The following is a 26,974-nucleotide window of genomic DNA, read 5'->3' as shown; positions in this document are numbered from 1 at the left end:
ACTGCTCACTAAGCAGGAATGCACTATGTGAAGATAGAACTTTTGTGACCTGTTGTTTTTATGTGAACCGTTTCTGTTCCTTTCACATAAATTGTTTTATTTCCTATGATATCAAACATAACTGGAGTTTCACACAAATTTCCAATATGTGACAGTAAATATTTGTTTTCTTCGTAGGTCAATAACATACTTCTGGAAACTAATCAATTTATTATCCAAATCTTTTGGAAGCCTTTGCTAAACTTTTGTTTTTTCTAGTAGTACTAAATTATTCTGTGCCATAAATCTAATACATCAATTCAAAGTTCCTTAAAAGTTTCCATTTGCATTTGCATTCTTTACAGCTCACTTTAAGGCAAATAAACATATACTGCTTCTTGTTATAATTAATCCATTCTGGTGCTTTTCTTGGACGCAGTTCACAACACTTTCTTCTACGAAAGGCTATTTCATTATTCCTTTATGCACAGCACATTTATTCTTTGGCATATAAATTATTTAGGTATGGAGATTTCACAGCACCAAAAACCTTGCCGCAGCACGATTTCCTTTTTTTTCGCAAAATTAATGGCTTTGCATTTGAAACCAGCACTGTGTTTATTTCTTTTTATGGGAGAATATTTACTACTAAAAGGAACGCTAGACCAACTGTATTTCAACTGAAGTAAATGCGATTTACTAAAGCCTTTGATTTTCACTTCAAAAGACTACAGTAAGAGAAAACATTTAACTTCTAATTCCACAAATTCATTCAGGTTGGAAGAACATTCTTACTCCAAATTATATTCCCCTTTTCTCAAAAATCAAATAGCATTCTTTTGGATATTTGCATTGAATACAATCTACCCTCTTTGCAGGAATATTTACTCCCTCAAGCATTTAACCCACACACATATTGTTCTCCTTATTGCTTGTCAATTCGGTATAACGTTGTTCAAAAGGCTAGGACAAATCTTCTACTAAGCGACCTGAAAAGATAAGACCATTGTACATGTATCTTTCAGGTTTCTTCATGTAGATTTGGGTGTGCATTTTATGGTGAATACACCTAAAAATTAAAAAATGTAGCTTAAAGTTACAGATGTGGGTTATACACCAGCGCGAATTATACGCCGGAAAACATTGTACTACCATTTTAAAGGCTTTCTGTATGTATATATATATATATATATATTTCTTCCTTCAAGACATAATCATGATTTTAGTAGATTTGGGCATGCATTTTATGGTGAATACACCTAAAAATTAAAAAATGTAGCTTAAAATTACAGATGTGCGTTGTACATCAGCGTGAGTTATACGCCGGAAAACATGATACTACCATTTTAAAGGCTTTCTATATATATATATATAGTCAAAAGTCTTTAACCGGATACGTCAGGACTTCGGTGATTCCCGTTTCCAGATTATAGATCATCAGTTTAAATCTGGTAAGATGGCATGCAGAAATTATAAAATTAAAAATATGAAACCGTAATTTATGAAATAAAGAGCAATCATGATCTAAAGGATATCAAAATTTTCCAAAAAAAAGCTTTATATTTATTTGTTTACTTTATTAAACATTTCTTTCAACGTGCGCATGCGTAAAGCTTACATTATGCATAGTCGAAATTAGAAAACTGCAGCCAGAAAACTATTTGATGTGTATTCGTGATATTTATTATGACGAGGAATTTGATTTAAATCATATCAAAGACGGAGTACATCGAGATGAAATACTACATTTAGTAAGGAAATATAAGCCGAATAAAATAAAAACATCTGCCCTGAAGATAAGGATAGTGCTGACTGATCAACTTCCAGTTCATTGCGCGCCACGTTGTCCCCCCCCCTGTAGAGCAGAGTGAAATTGATAAACATATTTCAGAATGGTTAGAGAATTAAAGGATATGTTATCCATTTTTTGCAGCAATTCCACTTAAAGTTTGATGGACATCGAAACATGCTTTCACTTTATAGATCCTTTGGTAGCTCCAGAATCGGAAATTCTTTTTGACGTAATCGAAAGTTCAAGCTTACTTTTATAAAATTGCTCTAACAGTCTACAAAAAATAATAAGCGGGATCCAATCTGCAACATTAACTGAAATAGATAATTAGATAATTTTAGCTTAGCTTATACCGTCCGTTATACATTAAACGCGTATACATAAAATGTATTATGCACATGCGTAAAGGTATTATGCACATGCGTTAATGCATTATGCGTTGACGCATGCGCAGAAAGTTTGTAGCTTTGAGGTGCTGATTATAGATCATTCCGGATTATAGACATCCGGATTATAGACTTTTGACTGTATATATTTCTTTCTCCAAGACATAATCAAGATTTTAGCAGATATATTTTTCACTGTCTAAATCAGCAGTTTCTAATAATTATTGATTCATGCCCTCCCCTAAAACATCTCATTATTTCCCTTTACCTTCATTTTCAGCTTCATCAGAGTGCAAAATTGCTTTGAATATAATTACATGAACTTTTTCTCCAACTGTACTATTTCATAAAAACACTGTTTCCAGTTGTTTTTGGTAATATCCGTGCAATAGTTAAAACTATGCAATATTAAGTTATATAATAATTAGGATTACTCTTTTACTCTTTTTAAAATAATAAACTGTTTTTGAATTTTCCTTTCATTGTTGATAAGTAGCTATGTCATGTCACTAAAAGCCATCTCTTAATACAGATTTCGTAGCTCATCATTTTTCTCGATAACTATGTAGACATACATTTTCTAGTTTAACAATACAGACACACATTTCCCCGCTCACTATTTTTGCATGAAACATGCTGAAATTATTTATTTTAAGTACAAAATACTTGCCTCTAAAGAGCTAAAAAAATTTTGATTTAAAAATTTGGTACTGAATGGATTAGGTATTTATCAATTAAATGTTTATTCATTGTTTCAATTAAAGAAAATTTGGTTTAGGAAGATTTTATTGTTTTTTAAACTCTGAAATTAGTAAATATTTTTGAATATTAAACTTACCATGTACTGGTTGGCTTGTGCTGATAAGCTGCATATGATCCATCTTCTTTCCTAAATGCAAGCTGATTACCATAACCTGAAAGGAAATCGTTTCATGATGCATAAATTCAAAATTTAACTTTTTTGTTAACATCACTAAACTAATATCTTTTCTATTAAAAAATTTAGACACTTTGATTATATCAAAACATGAAGTATTCATATTCTTTCTACTAGTCAATATTTTTGCAAAATTTGGTTCGTAAAATTTAGAATTGTTTCAGTCCTTGATTAGTTTATTTATCATGAGTAATAAGTAAATATTGTTATAATTTCTTTTAATTACACATTACATATGTCATATGTACTATTTCTACATGATATTAGTATTAGTATATATTTAAAAAATAAAATATGAAACAAAAATAGTAAACCTAATTGGAACCATTTCGCAACAGATCTTCAATTTCATAAACTGTAATTAAACACATTCATGCTTTAAAGATATCCTTTGCACTATTTTGCATGACTCTTTCCCTGTAATTTCTCTGCACTGCAACATCTTTAGCCCAATTGCTGTTCAGGATTAACACAAAGACTTTCCGGCTATAAATACCACTGAAGGTAGTAAAAATTACCTTTTTCTTGTCTGTGGCTGCTTAAGCAAGCCCTGTCTCTCCATTTGCCTTCCTTCTTTATTGTTTAACATGTAACCTTTGTGTATAGAAATTGTGGGGCTTTTCTAGCAGCCCTAGTGTTGAACCAGTTTTAAGGATAAATGTATTTTTGTGTAAAATAAAAAATGATATTTTAACCCTCAAACTAGTTGTGATTTTTACGCCAGTCATCATCTAAGCAACAGTCTTCTCACCCATGATTAAGGAGTGAATTGTTTTTCATCTTCTGCAAAAATTGCATCATCACATTGTGAGAACACAGAATTCTCACAGTGAACACGGTGGCTGTATCGATTCTTAAATTGTTATCGTGCCCTGCCACGTGCATTGCAGTGGATAAAAACTGGAAGGACTGGTTTTGTCTTTCTCTTTCTGCCTGTCGTCGTGTTAATGAGTGTGTGGGCCTTCGGGCCACACATACACAGATACAGCTCTCGCCATCGTCCACGGTACTCGATCTAAAGTCCATTTTCAATGATGGAGGAGAAAATATGTTCTTGTACGAAGAATATAAGAAATCAGGTGAACTTTACTGATTAGGCTGCAAGGTAAAAATTGTTCCTGTGCTGTGACTCAACGTGTATAATCCTGACAGTTGGATGTTTCGAAAGTGACGACCATGTGCGCCAATTTCAAGCCTATCTGCTAGAAATTTGATCTCTTCTATCACGAAAAAGTGCACTGTATATTAATTAAGCTTCTTGCAAGATGCTGATAAGTAATGTGCCTGTGATGCAGCAAGATTAGGAATTGCAATATACCGTAAAAATGAACGCTGTGACAGTCCCGTCGGACTAACGAGTAGCACATGCCGCAGGGCATTCATGAATGTGTTTTTTTCTTATAACATATCGAATATAGGCTAATCAAGAAAAGTGTATTTTGTGATTTATATAGGTTAATCAAGAAATGTGTGTTTTTGTGATTTAATAAATGTATATTTAAAAGAGAGATACTGATTCATGCATGCCTTATTGGGTAAGTCATTTGATTCTTATTATTAATAATCAATGTACTAACTACTAAATTTTTAGATTAACAATTTACGCAGAATTAATTCGCATTTGATACTCTTAGTATAATTACTTTTATACGATCACGGCCAGCAACACCACATTTATGGTGCTGTGACCAGGATTATAATAATAAAGGCACATTTATGGTGCCGTGACAAAAAAAAAAAAAGGAATTTAAGTTTTAACTGTTTGATTTCAGGTAGAGAACCATTTTATGCTTATGCCTAAAAATATAGCTACACATGTTTGATAATTGCTTAAATATTTTGAATTTTATGATGATGTCTGATATCAAATAGGTGAATATTAGTAATGATTGGATAAAATTTTAAATTTTGTGTTTATCTGATATGAATCATTAAGAAAAAGTTGAAAATTGCATATGTAAATATATATATATATATATATATATAGAATTCCATATGACTGTTTCCTGCTAATGTGAAATAATTTAATGATAAAAATAGATATGTGAAAATGGTAATATCAATTCAAAATTGGTCAGTATTCAAGAAACTATTCCTGAATGTATATCATATTGTGTGGTAATGAGTATGTAATAACTTGTATCCATGTGAAAAATTTCGATAAGTTACAATAGTGTATTTATGAATGTACTATATATTAGAAGTAACAATAATAGTAATTTAGAGTGGTACTAAAGTATAGTAAATTGATTCAGAATGGGTAAGAAAAATAATGTAATGAATATGAGTCTGGCTACTGCTCTGCCTACTTTTTCAGGGGAGCATGACGAAAATATAACATTTTTTTTAGATCAGTTATGCCAAATGGCAAATTTAGAGAACTGGAATGAGAACAGAAAAAGTTTGGTGTTAAAAATTCAATTGAGGGATAAAGCATTAAAATTTGTAATTGATAATGAATCGTGTAAAGATATGTCATTTGATGATTTAAAAGCATTACTAAGTAAAAAATTTGCAAAATCTCAGTCATTTGACACAATTCAAAATAACTTTAACTCAATTAGACAGACCCCAGATCAGTCAGTCGAGGACTTAGCCGAAAAAGTGAATACTTATGCCACAAAATATTTTGGGTGCTATCCTAGTTCGAGTGAAGAGGTACATAACCTCACTCAAAAAGCAATGCTTTCAAAATTCTTAGAAGCTCTCAGACCAGATTTAAGACTGGAGGTTAAAAAACTAGGACCTATTGATTTTGCTATTGCTGTTAAACAGGCAAAGAACATAGAAAAAGCATTGGAGGATTCTGGTAATAGCTCACAGACACATGATTTTTCACCTGAATTAAATGCATTAATTATGCAACAAATGCAAAATAATAGAGCCATTGAGGATTTGTCAAAAAAATTCAATGAAATTTTACCTAATGGTAGTGTAAACAATGTAACTAGCCTAGAAAATAATGCTACACAAAGTAGTAATAATAGAGAGTCTTGTCATATTTGCCAACAGAATCATTGGACTACAGAGTGTCCTTATTTTCCTTCAAACAATAATTTTCAATATTATAGACAGGCTAGAAACAACCACAGAAGAAATTTTTATAGGGGTAACTTTAGGCCACAATACAGAAGATACAATACTCGTAGAAATAATTTAAACTAATGAAGGGTACTTGCAGATCTCTCACATACACAAAGTGTTACTCAAGTGCCCATAAAAAAAATTTGGGGGAAACAAGACAAAATTAAGAAAATAAGGAACTCAAATAGGCCAAATACACATGAAAGATTCCGACACAAAATTAAAGAAAGTAATGAACAAAAATTGGTAGCTTCTTGCCAGACTAATAGTATCACAGAATTACCAGTAATAGAAATCAAATTTGGCGACTTTGGGGTAGAGGCATTACTTGATACAGGTGCAAATTTAAGCTTAATACAGACAGACACCTTGCAAGTAATAAAAAATTACACAAAGATTCATTACTTAAGCAGATCTGTAAGAATACATACGCTAAATAATGCTACTATCCCATATTTATCTGCTGTAAACTTAAAATTTCGTTTAGGAAATAAATGGCTTGCCAACCAATTTTTTGTTACACAACATAATTGGAACACAAATTATCAAATGATCTTAGGGTATGATTTCATTCAAAAAAATAAGATACTTATAGATGCAGATAAAAGTCAGTTAATCATTGATAATGCATATTTTGATCTTTTGGACAAAAGAAAAAATTGTACTAATATTAATGCAAAAAAGGTAGACAAGAATAGTAGACCAGAGGAGTCGGGTATTGTAAGAGTAGTATTGAATACCAGAATTGCGCCAAATACAGCAGAGATAGTAAAGTTAAGCATTCCAATTAATGTGCAGAAAGAAAAGCAAATAATGTTCTCACCAGACAGGCGAAAAGTGGGCAAGATAGGTATGACTGATTCAATTCATGAGATAAGTGACAGGCAATATATATTCACCATAATTGAAAACAATTCCAATTCCGCAATTATTCTAAGAAAGGGTGAAAAGATTGGTAAGGTATATAAAGTCGAAGAAAAACAATTTGAAAAACCTAGAGAGCAACAAAATTTGCAGATTAACCATATAACTTTAAAAGAAATTAAAAAATTAAGAAAGGAGGAATTAAGCCCAGATGATTTTGATTTAAGTCATTTAGAAGCAGAACAAAAAAATAAGATGATTGAAATGCTCATGAGAAATTCAGCTGTGTTTTCAAAATCTTACACCACTCTGGGTGAGACTGATGCTGTCGTGCCACAATTTAATTTATTACATAACTTTCCAATTCAAACTAGACCGTACACTATTCCTCGCATTGCTAAAAAATATGCTCAAGAGGAGATAGCCAAATTGTTAGAAGCAGGTATTATAGAGCCATCGACATCGAGTTACAGTTTTCCAGTAATTTTTGTCAAAAAGAAAGCACCACCTAATACTGATCCTAGCAAATTAAAATTTAGAATGGCAGTAGATTATAGATTGCTAAATTGCATAACTGAATCATATCAAATATGTCTACCTAAGATTTCAGATATTTTGCATAATATAGCAGGTAAAAGTTATTATTGTGTGCTAGATCTTAAGTCAGCATTTTTTCAAATAAAGTTAGATCAGAAAGATAAAGAAAAATTAGCCTTTTGCACGGAACTTGGCAATTTTCAACCAACTCGGTTACCTTTTGGTGCAAAAAATTCATCTGCTTATTTCCATACTCTAATATCAAAATGTTTAGGTGAATTGCAGGGTCCAAATTTACAATATTTTCTAGATGACATAATTGTTGCAGCTAACAGTATAAATGAACTAGTAATTATTTTACAAAAGGTGTTTGACAAGTTAAAAAAATTTAATTTAACATTAGACCCAGCCAAATTGCAGTTATGTAAACAAGAGATTACGTATTTAGGTTTTTCGGTTAATAAGAATGGTTTTGCTCCTTCAGAGGAGAATATTCAGAAAGTAGCCAAATTTCCTAGGCCAAGAAATGTGAAAGAGGTTCAAACATTCATAGGCATGGTAAATTATTTTCGACACTTAATTTTTAATTATGCAGAAATTGTCAAGCCAATAGTAAATTTAACAAGAAAGAATATACCATTCGTGTGGAACGAGAGATGCCAAAATGCATTAGATAAAATACAAGAATTAAATTTAGAAAAACCCACAATAAAAAACATAGAAAATGATAAACCTTTATATTTAGTAACCGGTGCTTCTAGATCAGCCATTTGTGGCATATTAATGCAAAAAAATGATGAAAAGTTTTTCCCAGTACAATTTTACTCAAATCTTTTAACACCTGCTGAGGCTAGATATCCTTCAATTAGGAGAGAACTTTATGCAATCTTCAGATCAGTAAAGCAATTTCACGAACATCTGTATGGGAAAAAATTTATAATATTAACTGATGCTAAACCTCTGACTTTCCATATTAGTCTTGACAAACAGCCAGATATTGTAGCACACTGGTTGTTATATTTACAGGAATTTCAATACACGATGGAGCATATCCCTGGTTTAAAAAACCCAGCAGACTACTTGTCAAGAGTTTCAGAGGATGTAGTGGTAAACAATGTAAATATATTTAAGACCAATGATAATTTGTCTATTCAAAACATAATTAGTAAACAGCAAAGTGATCCAGACATAAAATCAATTATAAAAAAATTACAGGATAACCACAAAGAAAGTGTAGAACAGTATTTTATTGATAGTCATACAGATGTAGTAATGATAAAATTAAAACCTGTAAATATTAGAAAGAAAGACAGAAGTATCCAGAATAAAATTCTAATTCCTAAGGCATTAATTAAAGATGTATTACAGACAGTTCATGCGCCTCACTTTGGTATTCAAAAGACGTATGAGTTTGTAAAGGCTAAGTATTATTGGAAAGGTATGTACAGCGATATGAAAAGTTTTGTAGAAAATTGTTCAGATTGCTTACAAAATAAGTCTAGACCTCACAACACTCTGCCACGTCTAATTCCTAAGAAAGATCTTGCTCCTGGAGAGATGATAGTTATAGACATAGTTGGTAAACTGCCAAGATCCATAGATAATAAGTTTTATGTACTCACTATCATTGATCATTATTCCAGATATTTGGAAACACTTCCGTTAAACAACTGCACTTCTCAATCCATCATAAAATCTTTAAATGATTATTTTGCCAGATTTGGCATTCCAAAAATTTTGTTATCAGACAACGGTTCCTATTTTTGTTCCACAGAATTTAATCAATTTTTAAAATCGCTTAAAATAGAACACAGAAAAAGTTCAATTTATTATCCACAGTCCAATGGGTTGATTGAAAGAGTTCACAGGGTAATGAAAGAATCAATTGCAGCAATATCAAACAAAATATTTGAATGGCCACAAAAAGTACTGATGTTTAAACTGTATTATAATAATGCTAAACATTCTGTAACTCAATTTTCACCAGCAGAACTATTTTTTGGTAGAACATTAAATACTCCCATAGATAGCAATGATCCTCTTAAATTAGCAGAAGAATTTCAGGAATATTCCAAAAGAATAAAGGAACAATTGAGTAGAGATAAGCAACAAGTAAAATTAAATGAGGATGAATACTTTAATTGTGCAAAAAAATATTTGAAAGGGAGAAAAATTCCAGAATTGAAATCAGGGGATAAAGTTTTTATGCAGGAATTTACTGATAGAAGGTATGATAGAAGGAATTTACTGATAGACATCCAAAATACAATGGGCCATGTGAGATCATAAAAAAGCTACGAAATGATAATTATATAATACAATTAGAGAATAAAACCACTAAAGTTCATGTAAGTAAATTGTTTTTACAAAAGCCTTCAAGAATAGATTCAACACAAAATGAGGATTAGGAGTGTAACACAATTGTAAATTGTAGATCAGCAAATCAAAAAAAAAAAAAAAAAAGAAAGAAAGAAAGAAAAAAAAAGTTTAAAGAAGTGATTATGATAAGAATGTAGCAGGTGTACAAGCTAGATAATGAATGATGATCATGTGTGGTATGGGTCAATTTAGTGTAATAAAGCGCTAATTGCACGATTTTGGTAGAGTTGGCTGGTCCATATATCAGAAGAATTGAATTGTATTATCAGGGTCTCATTGATTACTAGGTAGCAGATTAAAAAACAAAGAGTGTGGTGCTAATCTCCTTGTCTTACTGCTGAATCAAATTGAAGGTATGTAGTTTAGTAGTGGATCTAATACAAATGTAGCTTGTAACAATGTCATGATACATTGGTGTATGAAATGTATATGTGAAATGAATATGATCAAATGATAAAAGTAGCTAAGTAATAAAATAGTGAATGTGATTCTAAAATGTAAAGAATGAGATAATGTAAACAAAGGTAAACAATGGTTAAGAGGAGTAACATCAAATTGATAATGCAATATCATTAGTAATTGATAAATTGAGTTTATCACATGTGAGTTATAAAATATATATGTCAAAATTTCTTTTATGGAATCCCATCTGTGGTGATATTTTAGGTAAGAGTAGATATGCATGAGTACGTAAAAGAATAATACTAATTTAAGAATGTAAAAAAAATGTGTATCACAAAGTGTTTAAAGTGCTGTGTTTTTTTTTCCCAAGCAATGTGAAAAATTAATGTGAATTATGTGTGTATAGTGCATACGAGGGCTCAACTGTGTGCATGTAATGTGAAATGTTTATATAGTGCTAACGAAATGATAAATTGCAGTGCCTTTGCAAGTGATATAAATATTGGTGTGAAATGTGTATGTGATGCTGACGAAAGTTCAAGTGTATCCAGCAGAGAGGCATTTCATTTGTCCAGTGATCGGACAAATTTTTTTTTCTTCGGCCGGAGGGAATGTGAGAACACAGAATTCTCACAGTGAACACGGTGGCTGTATCGATTCTTAAATTGTTATCGCGCCCTGCCACGTGCATTGCAGTGGATAAAAACTGGAAGGACTGGTTTTGTCTTTCTCTTTCTGCCTGTCGTCGTGTTAATGAGTGTGTGGGCCTTCGGGCCACACATACACAGATACAGCTCTCGCCATCGTCCACGGTACTCGATCTAAAGTCCATTTTCAATGATGGAGGAGAAAATATGTTCTTGTACGAAGAATATAAGAAATCAGGTAAACTTTACTGATTAGGCTGCGAGGTAAAAATTGTTCCTGTGCTGTGACTCAACGTGTATAATCCTGACAGTTGGATGTTTCGAAAGTGACGACCATGTGCGCCAATTTCAAGCCTATCTGCTAGAAATTTGATCTCTTCTATCACGAGTAAGTGCACTGCATATTAATTAAGCTTCTTGCAAGATGCTGATAAGTAATGTGCCTGTGATGCAGCAAGGAATTGCAATATACCGTAAAAATGAACGCTGTGACAGTCCCGTCGGACTAACGAGTAGCACATGCCGCAGGGCATTCATGAATGTGTTTTTTTCTTATAACATATCGAATATAGGCTAATCAAGAAAAGTGTATTTTGTGATTTATATAGGTTAATCAAGAAATGTGTGTTTTTGTGATTTAATAAATGTATATTTAAAAGAGAGATACTGATTCATGCATGCCTTATTGGGTAAGTCATTTGATTCTTATTATTAATAATCATGCAATGTACTAACCACTAAATTTTTAGATTAACGATTTACGCGGAATTAATTCGCATTTGATACTCTTAGTATAATTACTTTTATACGATCACGGCCAGCAACACCACACACATATATGCAGTATTCTTAATAAGATTTTTTTTTAATTGTTTGTATGTTTCAAAGTAAGTGAGCCAGTTTTATATTAGTTTTCAAGTGTTAAAGTCAAGTATGATGACAAAATTTTCTTCCTCTCACAAACTTTTTTTAAAATTTGGATAATGCTTCCAAAAATTCCCTCTAAAAGAAAAAAAAAAAAAAAGAGAAAGGGAAACACAGAGTAGAGGTAATGATCACTGCATAAAATTGCATTGAGTTTCAGGCGCATTAAAATGCCTAAAGTCTCTGATACTCATATTTTTTGCATTACAATCTAAAATCAATTATTAAATTTTGCTTTTTCTTTATAAGCATTATACAGACAGACAAAAAATTTACATAAATTAATGGTACTTTAAAAATATTTTAAAATTTTAAATTAAAGAATTCATTAATAATCAATGTAAGCTAAGATGAAAGTAAATAAATTTTTCTGACATACCCTGACGTATATAACCATAACCTTTTTCTTCAACTTCTGGAGTAATTTTGCCTTTAACTTTTAAATACCTCATTGTGTATAAAGTTGGAGCCAAGAACATCATATTTTGCTCCCCACAGCCACGAGGTTTTGTCAGCAATTTGTCAGGATTATTAATAGTTGTATCAACGGCAGGTCCTAACTGATCCCCTGAAATATAAAATTATTACTAATCTTTACTTAAAATAGAAATTAGAGAATAGAAGCAAAAATAGCATGATATTTAATGTCCTTTTCCAAAATCAGAGTATTAATGAAGAAAATGTTTTTACAGTTATAAACACTCTTGTGCCAGACACCTTTTTTTAAAAAAGAAACTCAGATTGATTCTTACTTATTGACTCAAAATTTTGCTCGAATCTATGCTTCTTGAACTTAACATTCACTAAATGTAACAAAACGGCACAATTATCAAACACAAAATAAAAACAGAGAAAAGTGCTTTATTAATTAAATAAGAAAAGAAATTTTGCTTTTCATGTAAAAATATTACTTTTAAAACCTGAAAGATTTAAATTCCTCTCTTTGCAAATACATACGATCTAGCTCAGCTTCAATAAGATCCCAGTTTGACCAAAATAGTGAAAAAAAGATCTGATGTGTATATCACATGACTTCCTTGTATGCCTATTAAATTATACACATTTTTTGCTACATTTCATTTAAACTTATTTCCTCAAATTATTTTAACTTAATTAACCAATCCCTTAAGGCGAGTTGAAAATAATATCAAAAACTGCAAATTTTGAAATTAAATATCCTGATCAAATTTCTTGCACGGGAGTCAAACTTCTTATATTCTTATTTTTTTTTCATAACCATTATTAAATTTTTCCAGACATAAATATAGGAACCAGGAGACTACAGTAAAAGTAAGATTTTGTTATTTGTCCAAATTATTTTTTTTTTAATTTAAAATTTATAAGGTATTTCTCCCACCTTTTTAGCATGCCTTCGTGGTGTAGGGGTCAGCACGCTCGGTGTGTATTTGACAGGTCCGTGGTTTGAGTCTCGGCAAGGGCACTGCTCTTTTTTCATCTCTCCTGCTTTCAAAATAACCTAATGTCTCTACAAATTGCCAAAACATTAATATTTTCATCATCTTAAAGCACTTGTGTAACTGGAAGTATATGTCTACAATGAACGATTACAAAAATAAAAGCCAATTCTGTTACTGCCGATGGCAATGAAAAATAGGAAGTGCACTACACTAGATGTTATAGCAGTCTCTATGTAAAATTTCAATTAGTTTTTAAGTTATGCAAGATGTATGTAGGTATGCACACACATTACAAAAAAATTTCTGAATCCATTTTACAATCCGTTTTGAAACAAAGAGCCCTTTATTCTGTTCATGCATACAAACATCACGGGGGGGGGGTCAAAACTGAAATTTCCGAATTCTGAAACCTGAAATTTTTTGTGATTACAACACTTACTTCATATGTGGAAGTAAAAATGACACTGAAGCAGTAAAACCAATTGCTAACCTACAAAACTTTTGAATTAAAAAAAATACTTAAGATTTCAAAGAAGTGCAAAGAGGCTAATAAATTATAAGAATTGTAGAAGAAGTTTGTCAATGGTTAACAACTAATGTTCACAATATTTTGGGGCAGGCTTTCTGAAACTGAAAGCAAGTGGTTATTTATCAGACATTATAAGTTTTTAAACTAATGCTACTAAACAGTTACATTGATGTAAGTTAATGCTACTTATATCTATATTTTAATAAATATTCATGCTGTAATTACATTTAATTCATGTAACAAAATTATTAATTTCCTTCACATATTTTTCTGACTTCGTTCATTAGATATAAGTAGCTCAATTATTTAAAAATTATGGTTGCATATAAGAGATATCCTTAAATGAAATTTGTTTTAGTAGCTTTCTTAAAAGATAAATGAAAGGTCATGTCAGCAGGTGTGGCAGAATTAAATACAGCAATACTTAAGGTAGAAGAAATACATGAGAGTTAATTAAAAATTACCACAGGCATTCAGATATGCATCCCACTTGGGAGATGATGGATACCATTAATGAAAAAGTATTTGTTTTTTGGTGGAACAGTTTGATAAACATGAACATGAAAACTGCATTAGAGTGAAAGCATTCAAGGTAAAGAAGAACCTTTCGGCCATTCTTTGCATCCTGTACAATATTCACAATAGATAGATGAAAATTCTGATGCAGCACAATCACATCAAACTGATTTGTGTATTAAAAAAAAAAAAAAAAAAAAAAAAAAAAACAGCTTATTTACAAGCTTGTCCAGTGTGTTCTAGAAAAGATTAGCAATGATGTTTAAAATCTGCTAACAAATGTCCTTCGTGGTTAAGAAATGAAGCACTTACTGATGGAAGGTCTTAAATTTTGGGGAAGAGGGGAGTTATGAGCCAAAATGGATGGAGAATGAAGGAAAAATAGGGAGACTTCATCTTTCATTACCTGTCCACTATCTAGAACAGAAAGGCAACTTCTGTTTTATAAGAAGGCAAGGGTTCAAATTGTAATGCATGCACTTTTGCTTATAGTGAAACTCTTAAGAAAGCACACTCATAGGGACTTATCTGTGCAATTTATCATGAAAAATATTTTGATACTTCAATTCCTTTGTGACAACTGTTTGAACTGTCCCAAATTGATTAAATTCTCCTGTCAATGTTTAACTCTGACAGATTCTCCCATACTATTATGCATCAGTTTTGGGAATGGCTTTGTATGCTGCACCAATATGCATTTCTGCTTGTCAGAAGTTTTGTTTATTTGTGTTTTTTCCAAAATATTCATTACTAGTCAGTTATTGTAATTTGACACACATTTGTCACCATACACTGCTTGCATTCTGCAATAAACGTTGACTGATCAACACATTTCTAGGGTTAAGAACTGGATCATTGTTCACTGATCCACCTCGGTTGGATTCTGAATCCCATACACTGTACCATACTGTTAACAATCTGCAGCACAAGCCATACATGCAAAGAGAATAAATATGTTCTCCATTGCTCATTGATCTGTGTTTATTATTCTATTTGTGCCATGATCATGCTCCCAGTGTGCTGTTGAAGGAACTGAGATGTACTTCATTTCTTCATGTTTCATAATAAAACAGTAAATTTTATTCTACCTTTAAATGTCAAAAATAATTCCCATGGGTCAATCAGAAAAGATATTATCTGAAATGGATCTGCCCCAATAAGTTCAAATAAATGGTGATTATACATTACAATTCTTTTCAGTGTTTTAAAATTTCAATAGAATAAATCCTTTAAATTAATTTAATTTTTCACTTTAAAATATTTGAGGCTACAATGGCTTGCATGACCAGTCACTTCCAATGGCAAATAAAGTGCTATAATAATTTTAGATCTGAAAACAGAAAACTTTTATTGCATGATTACAAAAGTATAAACTTAAGGAAAGGGAATTTAGTTTCTCTATAGAGATTAGCTAATTTTTCATGCCAAACAGCTATTGAATGGCAAGACTACCTCTATGGAAAACTTTCTAGAAGAGACTGCACATATTTATGCTAAACATGGAGAGGGGGACACAGTAAATTTCAAGTAGTCTGTTCCTTCAGCAAGAGAGCTTGAGACGAATTACAAGCATCACTAAGCATTATCCATTTAATTACTTGTTGCCTTTGACAGCTAATGGAAGTTCTAAAAGCCATGCAGTAATCTGACAAGTTTACTGTTTTTTGATATAATAGCCACATGACATAAAATACCAAACATTTACTTTTTATTAACTTTCTTTCATATACCTATTTTTAGATAATCAATTATAAAAACTGTAAAAATATGCTGAAGATTTTTAGTGAAGAATTCTGACACTATCTTCAATTTAATGAAGGAGAGAGATGAGATGAACTTTAAATGCCTTGATACATTCTTTCAACACTACCCAAATCTCTTAACGTGAAAGTTTCAGACTCAGAACAACTAATGAAGGAGCACATGCAAAAAGCACACAGAATACAGAGAAATAATTCATAAAATATGCTTAGCAAAAGTTAGCATGCATCATTTTTTAAATGATTCCCACATGTAATTAAAGCAACGCAAAACAATTGAATTATATAAGAAGATTTCAACCAATTAATAATTACCCAAGGCTGTAATTACACAGCTTTCTGTTCCTGGTACAAAATCTTGAGGTACATGTAATTTTATTGCTGTGACTTGCAGATTTTGACTCTCATCTATTGAATCTAATTGGAGAAAAAAAAAATTATATTTAATAATTAAAATGCTCATATTTTGTAAAAAATCAACAAGTTTTACATCAGGTTAAATCTTCAATATTAAGACATCCAATATTGCATGATATTTTAAGTTTAGTATTCTTTCTATGAGGATATGTATAAACACTTAGCTTCAATCAGTTTTTGCTGTTACACGTCAGATTGTTTTCCCCATACTATTACAGGATGTAAAGGATAATTTCTGTGCTCAATATAATTTATTAATATCTAAAAAGTATAAGGTTCTTTCACTGTCTTAAATATTAATTATAAATATCAATTTCCAAAGTTTCATTTCAGTTTAAACAGAAATAGGTTTGCATTTAGACAAACAAAAAATCATTTTATTGCTGTTTGTTGAAAAGATTATAAGATTTTACTTGGTCTGAACTGGAACTTTAGGCCTAAAACTTTATCAGATGCTATATCTGAAACATTATGACTATGACCTGGAAGAGTTTTAAACAACCTTTTTATTAACAAAATTTTGAACATAAGGGGCACGACTTTGTGCTACAAGAAACCGCTACCTGTGGAAAGGTATATTCAATGATAACAATTCAATAAAATTTAAATGTTATAAGATATACAGAGATAATAACTTAAGCTAATCTGGCTGAACCTAACTTTACTGGCAAGTAAGTTTAAATCAATCGGCTGCAAGAAATATGCAAAGCTGGTAAAATTACAATTAGCTACATCTGGCAGAATTCTAAAAATGCTATGCAAGTGTCAGAAACTCTCTCTCTCTCTCTCAACCCAAAAGCCCTCAGCTTAAATGTACAACAAGCTAATTTGCATTCTGTTGAGGAATACAGAAGGAAAAAGTTAAAGTTAAGATCAAAATCATAATAACTGGTTAGAAACTTACAAGATCATTTATACTTTATTTTACAAAAATTAAAATACTTCATTTTTTAGTCATGTAATTATAAAAATTATATATGATCAAGGGGGGGGAATCCTCAATTCTATTACAACTAAGACATAAATGCCCCAGACAAAATATCACAAAATCAGAATTTATTCAACTTAGTGCGTGATTAAACTACAATGTCCCTTAATCACAGCTTGGATCTGATGGGACTTACTGTCGATGTATAGGTGGATGACATTAACGGTGATTTTTGTGCACAACTACATCAATCAGGTTATCAATTTCACAATAAGGATGTGTAGCATTCTTGACAACAAATTTTAAAGAATCTTAAATTTTCTCAGTGATATTAAGATCATGCAAATTAGTATCCAAGTGAGATATGTGGGACATCAGCTTCATGTTCTGCTAACTAGTCTGCTGAACACACATGGTACGGTGTACAGTGGTGCTGCCCAAGTAAACAGACTTGGTGTTAAGGCTCTCTTCATGCAGAAAGTTCACATAAAGGACAAAATGATATTTCAGGATAGAGATATAGTTTGCAGCCTTTGTTCGAGCATAGACTTGCACTCAATGGTCCAATAGTAATCATTCTGAAAACATCACACTTCTACTCCTGAACTGCACTGACATTTGGAAACAGTTCAGATTATATACCTCTCCAAAATCTCTTAGTTGCCTGGAACAAGCATCACTGGAATGCAAGTAGAAGATGTGATATGACATTTTGCAATCATACAGAGTTTAGTATTGATATATTTTAACCAACTGGAGTCTCTCTGTGGTAGCTGTGATCCATGGATGTCACCAGGATATATGCCCGAAAAATTCCATGCAATGCAGCTTTTGATGCAAGATGCACTTAAAATCTTACATTCTTGACAACAATTTTTTTTTTTTTTTTTTTTTTTTTTTTTTTTTTTTTTTTTTTACTTTCAATTTTTAGGTATTAATTAAATGCCTTAGATAGCAGCAAATACTAAGCTGATCCAGAATAATATATATAAAACATCTGCGCATATCTCGCACGCATTTGACAGCATGAAGGTAGTGCATGCATAGTTACATCGTTCAACTTGAGAATTAGCCCAGCCATTTCGTTTGTTTATGTTTATATCTGAAGTCATTGTTTGCTGGCATCATGTTAAAAACAATCAATTGGTCTACCAGCTATGAAATAAAAGCCATTATCAAGTTTTTGAATGAGAGAAATTTTTCACCTGTGAAATTTAGCAAAATTTATTGCAGATAAGTAAAACTTACAGACAGAATGAAATGAGTGAAAGTGTGGTGCAAAAGTGGGTTAAGATGTTTAATAAAGGAAAGGAAAATGTTCACGATGAGGAGCGCAATAGATGCACGTCATTTATAAAAAAAAAATTGGCACGCTGCATTGGCAAAAAAGTTTGTTCCAATAGGTAATTCATGATTTCTGATTTGTCAATACATTTTCAAAACATTTCACAATCTTTATTACATAAAACTTCAACTGAACATTTGCACTACAAAAAAATTGTGTTCATGATGGGTGCTGAAAACACAAATGCACATTTAAAAACAGAAATGCATGAGAGCAGTTTTGGAGTTTTTGCAGCATTATGTGACAGAAGGTAATGACTTGACCCAGCATTAACCTGTGACAACAATTAGTCTCTGCTTTAGAACTAATTAGTAATAGCCATGCACCTCACATGCTAATGATTCTTCAGAGATAGTGCAATTTTTCAGCATTTAAACAGTACAATCTTTCAAATATACAGTCTTTCAGAACCTGAACAAATATCTCCTGGATTTGTTTGCTCAGGACAAATATCATTGCTTATATTCTGCATTTACAGTAGATGCTGTCATATCCAAGAGTGACACAATCTCTGCATCGTTGTTGCAGTTTTCAGTTGCATAACAGTGTGGCTCCTTTTTGCTAATCAGTAATGTCTTGTTTGTGGCCAATTTTCAATTTTATGAAAGAACAATGCACATTGATAAAGGTTTTGCTACACATTCAAGATTCTTACGTAACTTTTACCTCCTTCCTGTTCATACACATGATGTGCATGGCAGAAACTTACTCTTAAAGTGCAGATACAAGGTAAATGCTGATTTTGTTATGTTTAGCCTGGTTTTTGCTGTTAATATGGTGTACAGAAAAGCATAATGCAACGATTCTGAATTTTTTAACGTCCAGATAGGTTGTGGTCCCAGCTACTCTGGATATTTAAAGTTTTACTCCCCTGACAGCTTTAAAAATATTTAATAATTTAATTTTGAAAAACCATAACAATCAATCAGTCTGAAAGCTGTGAAATAAGAGCCGTTATCAAGTTTTTGAATGCAAGAAATGTTCGACCTTGTGAAATTTATTGCCAGATAAGTGACAGTTACTGAGAGAACATGATGAGTGAAGGTATGGTGTGAAAGGGTGTTAGAATGTTTAACAAAGGGAAAAAAAAAATGTCCACAATAAGGAGCCTAGTGGACACCTCTTGGTGATCACTGAAGAATTGGTATGCTGCATCAACAAAAAAGTTTGTTCCTAAAGGCAATTCATAATTTCTTATTGTCAATGCATTTTCAAAACATTTCACGATCTTTAATACACACACAGAGAGAGAGAGAAAAAAAAAAAAAAAACTTAGCGTTTACACTACAAAAAAAGTGTGTTTACATTAACAGACATTCAAAAACAGATACGTATGGGAGCAGTCTTTGAGTTTTTGTAGCATTATGTGAACAGAAGGAAATGATGTTTTTAAAAGGATTGTCACCAATGAAACATGGATTTGTTATGAGACACCTGAAATGAATGGCAGCATGGTGGCTCCGTAAAGCCTAAGAAAGCAAAGACACCATTATCTTACAAAAAAAAAAAAAAAAAAAAAAATCAGATACACTGTGTTTTGGGATTATTAAGAAATTTAGTGGACTAGATGGAATGACGCACAGCAATCAACATTACAACTTACTGTGTGTTGCGTAATTTGAAGAAAAAGGCTAGAGGGCTCTGTTGCTCGCATAGTTGAAAAAGAATAAAGTTTGTTCATGTTGAAGGCGGCGGCCTAAGAATAAGCTCTGTACATAGTGAATTAAAATATTGTTAAAAATGTAAAAGTGTTAAAATTAGTAAACTCACTGAACCACCATCATCTGATTTGGAAATGCACAATTTATCTCATGGTGCATGCGGCGTAAACTAAGACTTTGTGAAGATTTTAGGTGTTCGATCTAAGTGTTTTGATTTGAAGTTAACAATGGATATTTCATATTCAAGGGGCAATGGAATTCCAAATAAAGGTAGGGAATCTTAAATTAATTATTTAGTGATTATTTGTAGTAAATTAGTAAGTATTTATTAATGCTGCCGTGGGTGTATTTAAATTAAATAAAATGGAAGATAAGTTAGATAGGTTGAAACGTAAACATTCCACATTGAGATCATCTGTTACTAGGTTAGTGATTGAAGATAAATTCAAAATTGAGAGGGAGGAAAATTAGATTAAAGAATTACGGGAATTGTTTGAATTATTAACCAAAAAGAAAAATAATTTGAGAACGCTTGATGATGAAATACAAGAGTTAATTGATGTTAACTTAATTGAAGAAGATTATAGTGTAAGCGAAGAATACAATGACAAATGTATAATTGCTTGTAGTCAAATTAAGCAGTTTCTAGGTGCTGTTACCACAGTACCGGCAGCGAGGAAGTTTTGATTTAAACCAGTCTAGTGGTAATGCAATTTTGCATGTAAGTTCCAGTTTTAGTGGGAGTAGTACGCTGAAATTACCAAAATTAATAATTGATAAATTTTGGGGAGACCCCAAACAATGGAATGAATTACGGAATAGTTTTGAAAATTCGATAGATAAAAACGAAACGCTTTCAAAAATACAAAAAATTGCATACTTAAAAACATTCTTAACGGGACAAGCTTCGAATGTTGTGTCAGGCTTTGAGTTAACAGAAAGTAATTATGATAGTTGTAAAGCATCACTAAAGGACAGATATGGTCGAAAAGACCTGATCATTTTATTCATTCATGAATAAAATTCTCAATTTAGAAGCCGTTAAAAATTCTGATAACGTAAAGGCTTTACATAAATTATATGACGAAATAGAAGTTTCGATTCGTAATTTGGAAACTTTAGAAGTAACTTCTGGCTCATATGGACATTTACTAATTCCAATATTATTAAAATTAATTATGGACGATTTAGTTTTGGAATTTAATCAGAAAAGAGGATCGAGAGATAAAGCTGAAGTTTCGGAATTAACACAATTTATTAAAACGGAAATAGAATGCAGGGAAGTTTCAAATCTAGTATTAAATGAAAGGAAAAATCCTGTGCCTCCGCGAGTCGATCAATCAAAATACGAAACTAGAAAATATGTAAAAAATACACCCACGGCTACATTTCATACTGCAGTTAACCGAAAATGCATCTTTTTTGATAATTTGCACGAGTCATTTAAATGCGAAGTGAATGTTTCTGATAAATTAAAGAAACTAAGATCCGGAAACCGCTGCTATTCTTGTTTTAAAAAATTTCATACATAAAAAAAGTGTAGAAATAAAATTAAATGTAATAAATGTGGTGGTATGTATCACAATGAATCGATTTGTACTAATAAATCCCCTGTAAACAAAAATCGGAAAAAGGTTATTCCAAAAATGAAAATGAATCTCTGACTTTGAATTCTGAGGAAAGAAATAAAGTTCAAAACTTAAAATTGATTGCTTCTGTTCTTCAAGGTGATAATAATAATGACTAATGCCAGGGAAATATTATTACAAACTTGTACAGTTTATGCTTGTTCTAAGTATAAATCAAAATTAACCAAATTAATTCTTGATTGAGGCAGTCACAGATCCTTTATAATGAAAAAATTGGCCGACCATTTAAAACTTACTCCAATCCGTTATGAAAGACTTTCTGTTTACAGGGTTCCTACATATTTCCTTACATGAAAATTAAGGACTTTTAAGGACCATCAAAGAAAAAATTAAGGACCTATCAGCAAACAAAAAAAGAGTAGAATAAAGCAATTATCCATACAACTGACTTCATGCTTGTAATTTCACTTTAAGAAACTAACAGAAGTGTGTATTATGCACTATTATTAAATTCAATTTAATACTTACCATAAAACAATTTTGAAAATTAAACTAACTCCCTACAAATTATGAAGTAGATAACATTAAATTAGGAACATAATTTCTTGAAAAACATGTATAAGTGTATTTTACACTAATAACAGTCACTATTTTAGAGATTTAATGATTATTATTTAACTTATTTGATATTTATTTAAACACAGTCAACTACTATTATAATCACAATGTAAGAATATTTTGCAGATTAAAATAACTGATTTGTAAACATACAATTTATTTCCTTGGTTTTTTGAAAGATACTAGAATAATAAACTGTACAATAAAAGATACAAAACATTTGTGCTTTTTTTAAATCTGAAATCTTTTCAGCTATTTTAACATCTAATTTATTTATGTCTATTTCCTTTTCTTTAACTATTCTTCTAAGTTCATTTGCTTTGATAAACAAATCAATGTTCCTGCTGGTCTCGGCTTCATCTGCTAAAGCATCTACTTCTTCATTAATATCTTTAATGTCCCTTTGAAGAAATTTTTTCTTCTGCTTCATATAATCAATTTCTTCCTCAATAATATTTCTTTTCCTCTTTAAATTTTCAGATTTAGTTAAAGATTTTTATTCTTCTAAATACTGCATATATTTAGACCTTGCAGAAGCTGCTGCTGATCTCATTTCTTTATTAATTTCGATATTAAGAATACCTCCAGAAAATTTTATGCAATTAAATACTGTGCATTGAAAAATGTATGATGAGTCACTTAAATTTTCAATTTCAATTGCTTTATTTACAGAGAAGCCCCTTTCCACAGAGGCCTGTCCATGTGACAAGATAAGAATCATTTCCACTATTTTCCATACTTTTGAATAGTGAAAATCATGAAAATAAGAAGAGAGAAATGTGTCAAGAGAAAGATTTTGAGGATCAAAAGTAGAAAATTCATGTAAATTTGTCTTAACTACTTTGTCTAGAAACTCTCCAAACTGCAGCTGAATTTCATCACAATCATCTTGTAAAACACGTTTATTCCGCATTAATACCGTTAGAACTATTTTCATTTTGTTCTGGGCTTTTTCTGGACTTTTAACCATCAATCGCGGGTCTATACAAGATGCATTTCGAATAAGAAAATAATTTATTGGACATTTAGACATTAAGTGTTGTACCATTGTTAAGACACATTGTTGACCTTCTTGTTTCAATGCAAAACTTTCAGCTTGTGAAATGTCCTTCTTGCGGCATTTATCATTCATTAACTGCTCAGCAATAAATCCCAAATAAACTTTACTTTTATCATTATAACAATTTGGATCATTAAAATTAAATTTATAAAGATTTTCTGCTTTAGTTATTTTTGAATATTCTAGTTTCAAAATTTTGAAACTAGAATATTCAAAGTGCTGAAGGCAATCATTTACAAGTTTTAAGATATCTTCAGCAAAAAAGGGAATAAGTGGTTTATCACTTTGATAATATTCAAGGAAAGGCAATAATATTTTCGAAAGAGAGAGAAAAAAAATAAATTTTATAAGAAATGTTTTATCTTTAGTTGCCTCCAAAATATTTGAGAAGGATTTCGACGATTTTTTTTTAAACTTCCCCATTTCAACTTTTCTAATGTACAGTAGCAAGTCATCCCATATTTCAATGGCTCTTTCAACTGCTGGGACATTTTGCAACCATCGGTAAAAGCAGAACTTCACATGTAGCTTTTTTAAGCCAGATACACTTAAAAAATCTTCACGTCTTGCAGGAGAATCTTTAAAAATCTAATATAAGGAGGATAAGAATGATGGAATGTCCCAGCCAGTGGATGACATCCCATGCTTGAAAGCACTGCTAAGAATGTGTAAACCGCATGTCCCTAATGTCAAACATTGAATGTTATATTCCTTTGTCAAGTCCTGTAGCAATAAATCATAAAATTTCCAGTTTACTGCAGGACCATCTATCAATATTTGTAAGAGTTATGGCAAGTCTAGTTTTTCAACACATTCATAATATTTGGATAAAATAATTTCACTTGTTGCATGCCCTATAAATGTAGAAGTAAGGTACTGAGTTTTGACCATATTTTCGTGATGCATAAATAAGCTTTACAAATAAGTCAAATTTGTTTTGCTTCTAACTCTTCCTTTGGCTGATTTTGCATTATCCTTAATTTATGGACATGAGTGTATATGTATATAATGTATGTATATATATATATATATATATATATATAATAAGAAATGTATACTGAAAATATACATTTTTTACTATATATATACATATATACAGTACAAAGTCTGAGATCCGCACATCCAATATCTGGAATGATCTAAAATCCGGACCTCAAAGCCACCACCAACCAATTTTTTAGGGCTTTTTTTGAAGGGAAGGGGTATGCTTTACGCATGCGCATTACATTCTTTTCCTCATCATAAAAAAACATGCCGGAAATCCTGATTCTTAATCTCAGTTTGGCGCTAAATAAAATATCTCATTATTGAAGAAATAATTATTTTAGCATAAATTTGTGTGATTAGTAACTTGACTCCATAGCTGCGTATCTGCTTGGCATAATCTCAAACCGAAACATTTGTTAATTTTACACCAACTAATATTTTATATCCTTGATGCCGAAATCGCGAATCATTATTTATTGTATTTTGCTGTCATCACCGCGTGTTTATCAACGGATGACAACTTGAGTGATGACAAATGCAGCGACGCCAAATAATAAGAGTATTATCCGATTACAGATTTAAGTTTAATACGCTAAAATGCTGACAAGGGGAGATTTAACAGAAATTTCTTTCCTTATGCTAAAAATAGATTTTGTTGATGATACTCACAGGACAGACGATTATATTTAGTGCTATTTGAATTAAGAATAACTGATTTGTTATTTACATAAAGCCAGAACCTGCACCAGAGCTCGCATGGCCGCACCAGGCGGCAGAATTTAGGGAAGTTAAACAGAAGTTTTTCATTGCGATGACAATGCCCCAATCATCAATCAATTAATGGAGGGCGAAATCTGTAGTATGGTTCTAAATCCAGAAAATACAGCTACCGATAGTGAAGAAAGTACCAGAGAGATTACTGAACGAGAAAAAATTTTTGACAAGTTATTCGGAATTCTCGACACAGCAATTACAGGACTTGAAGAATGGAACTTAATAACTGAACAAGAAATTATATGTCTACAGTATTAGTCTAAAGTATTAGCAGAGAAAACAAATCAAACAACTCACATTGAAAGAAATGTTTAATAAAATAAACATATAAATATTAAGCTCTTTTCTTTTTTAAATTTTGATACCCTTTAAATCATAAATGCTTCATTATTTCATAAATCACGATTTCATATTTTCAATTTTATAATTTCTACGTGCCATCTTAGTAGATTTAAAATGATCTAATATCCGGAAAAATCTCAAATCTGGGATCGCCGAAGTCCCGACGAGTCCAAACCTCGGACTTTGTACTGTATAATATATATATATATATATATAAAATACGGAATGTATATTTTCAGTTAAACTTCTACCCCTAGTTAATTCAGGAAAATTAGTTTCAATTAGTTGTTTTCAGCTTTAAAAATATTAAAAATTTTTTAATTAGTTGTTTTCAACTAATAATTGTATCGCCATTAGCAAAAATAATGCATTACTATTAACAGCATAGGATTAAACCAAATACTTAATTGTCTATTGAAGCTTCAAAACGTATTTCCGAACTTCACTTTTTTTCGGCTAGCGTTACCGAATTTGCCCTTGGCGAAATAAAATCGAAATGGAGCCAACAGATTTCCCGCGAAATCGGTAACAGACCATCTGCAGAAATAAACTCATAATCCCGATATCCCATACATGTAGTATGTGCAAAAGAGAATAAACTCCGTAGAAGGTGATAAAAATTAATTTATGGCTTAATTGAAACAAACACAGAAATTAAGCTAAGCAAAACCGTGTAAAAACAAATTGAAATGATAAAACGAAACTTAATTTTCATGTGAATTTTCAGCGCCGACTCTTCCATTCTAGAAATTTCAATTTGTTTCAGACAAAGATCACATTTAGCTTTATAAGGATTGTCATCCATCAATATCCAGTCTTTATAGTCAGCTTGATGAGGCCACAGTTTATTGAAAATGCACTTCCAGGCATCTCTTTCCTATATTCCTTTCCAGGTTGGGACTGCTCTAATTTTGGCAAATATTTTCAGAATCCCCCCCCTTTTTTTTTTCTCGAGCACCTTCATCATCACTTTCGCCTCTTAAAAAACTTCCGGCTTCACGCTTTCGTCACAATCTGCCTAAATTTATGGATAACACCTGTTTCGAAAGATTGGGTGAATAGCCAATCAGACACCGATACTTTCGTTCGGGTAGCTGTT

The 26,974-nt window shown here is 31.4% G+C and overlaps 1 protein-coding gene and 1 pseudogene across 1 annotated transcript in view; both read right to left on the bottom strand.

Moving 5' to 3' along the window:
* LOC118194875 (A.superbus venom factor 1-like) overlaps positions 1 to 26,974 on the bottom strand; it is a 325,092-nt gene that overhangs the window by 116,577 nt on the left and 181,541 nt on the right. The window contains exons 22-24 of the mRNA XM_085813226.1: positions 16,470 to 16,571; positions 12,311 to 12,499; positions 2,996 to 3,071 (exon numbers count right to left, since the gene is read on the bottom strand). Of these exons, the coding sequence (XP_085669352.1) occupies positions 2,996 to 3,071; positions 12,311 to 12,499; positions 16,470 to 16,571 (367 nt within the window). The remainder of the gene's footprint in view (positions 1 to 2,995; positions 3,072 to 12,310; positions 12,500 to 16,469; positions 16,572 to 26,974) is intronic.
* Positions 22,782 to 24,663, bottom strand: LOC146998072 (uncharacterized; annotated as a pseudogene).

The sequence above is a fragment of the Stegodyphus dumicola genome, chromosome 3 (assembly GCF_044657685.1).
Source record: "Stegodyphus dumicola isolate Sdum_Otavi_A_Nest chromosome 3, ASM4465768v1".
Taxonomy (NCBI): Eukaryota; Metazoa; Arthropoda; class Arachnida; order Araneae; family Eresidae; genus Stegodyphus; species Stegodyphus dumicola.
This window is presented reverse-complemented; position numbering and strand designations above follow the sequence as displayed.